This window comes from Corvus brachyrhynchos, unplaced genomic scaffold (assembly GCF_000691975.1).
Source record: "Corvus brachyrhynchos isolate BGI_N302 unplaced genomic scaffold, ASM69197v1 scaffold236, whole genome shotgun sequence".
Taxonomy (NCBI): domain Eukaryota; kingdom Metazoa; phylum Chordata; class Aves; order Passeriformes; family Corvidae; genus Corvus; species Corvus brachyrhynchos.
The window spans coordinates 665,271-666,672 of record NW_008238660.1 but is presented as its reverse complement, the minus strand read 5'-3'; the positions used below and the strand labels follow the sequence as shown (position 1 = coordinate 666,672).

General features: G+C 50.5%; 1 protein-coding gene across 1 annotated transcript in view; it reads right to left on the bottom strand.

The window, feature by feature from the left end:
* DNAH9 (dynein axonemal heavy chain 9) overlaps positions 1-1,402 on the bottom strand; it is a 135,002-nt gene that overhangs the window by 90,576 nt on the left and 43,024 nt on the right. Inside the window, exon 28 of the mRNA XM_017737716.1 lies at positions 279-441. Coding sequence (XP_017593205.1) covers positions 279-441 — 163 coding nt within the window. The remainder of the gene's footprint in view (positions 1-278; positions 442-1,402) is intronic.

Sequence of the window (1,402 nt, the reverse complement as noted above, 5' to 3'; positions counted from 1 at the left end):
CCCCAGCCCCGCGATGTCCTTCTTTTCCTGAGGGTCCCAGAGCTGTCCCCGGCACTGGAGGTGCCCCAGCAGTGCCAGCACAGGGGACGGGCACTGCCCTGGCCCTGCTGCCACCCAGGGCTGGCACATCCCAGGTGCCATTGGCCTCTTGCCCACCTGGGCACACCTGGGCTCACGGTCATCCTCCTCCATTCTGTCTCTCAATATTCAACAAGTTTCCAGGGCGAGTTCTGATTTTTACTTCCTTCCCCTCCACCTGAGCCTTTCAAGTCCCCCACCTTGAGGTCAGGGACGCCGTATCCTTTCCTCAGGGTGATCTGGAAGACCTCCAGGGAGCTGAGGAAGGCTGCCAGGCGGGTCAGGCTCTGCTTCCCGGTGCCGCCCACGCCGACCAGGAGCGCGTTTCCCCGGGGCGCCTCCAGGATACGGTTGATGCGGCAGCTAAATTGAAGCATACAAAATCTCTCATTAGTAAGAGTGTTTTCCTATTTCTCTGCCCACTGCTTTTCCATACATATTTTATTCACTAAGAAATTGTATTCTGAGCGGGATGAAGAATGTCGGTCTCGGAGATGTGGTAGCAATCAATGCGCGTCTCTGCTGAGATCTGTCCAGAGGATGGTGCTGACGAAAAAAAAGCCCCACTCTGGTGGCAATTCAAAATGTGCCCAGTTTTTTTCCACCTGCCAAGTCCTGCTGGACAGAACAATGTTCAAGTGAAGGCCTGGGTATCTTTTCAGGGAGGGCAAGGGGAAAAGGACATTGATATGCAAGAACTGAGAGCAAAATTCAAGGCTCTGATCCCCCTCCCCAGGAAAGGCCTCTCTTCTCAAGGCATCTGGGATTCGTGCACAGGTGAGGAGCTCTGCTCTGCACCACAGCACATTCACACATGGCTGGAATGGCACAAACCTACCCAGAAAACAATCTGTATTCCTTAGTTATCCACACCACCACCACCTAAGAGTGAGATTTTCTCACTCTCACAATGAACTTGCTGTTGCTTCCCAGGTCTGCTCACCTGTCCTGTCTGAGATCCTACAGTGAATTCTGTCTGCCTCCCTTTTATCCTCTTTAAGCAAATGCTGCCACCCCCACATGTTGCCCCCCAGGTGAGGGGGGTTCAGAGGATCCCACCTGTGGAACCCCCACTGTCCTGGGACTGAAATACAAGCCCCGTTCCCCTCTCCACAGCTTTTATTCAGCTCCCTTCACTATTTTCCTAGATTAATCTCATTATTTTTCAAGTAATACTGTGAGAAACACTGCACTGCTTTATTACCACTCCAGTATTTTATAATCTATGCACAGACTCTGACTGATCTTTTTATAATTTTATAACTTAATCATTTACTAATTTCTGTGAAATTATTTCTGTAAAAACAATCCAGTCTGTGAGAAC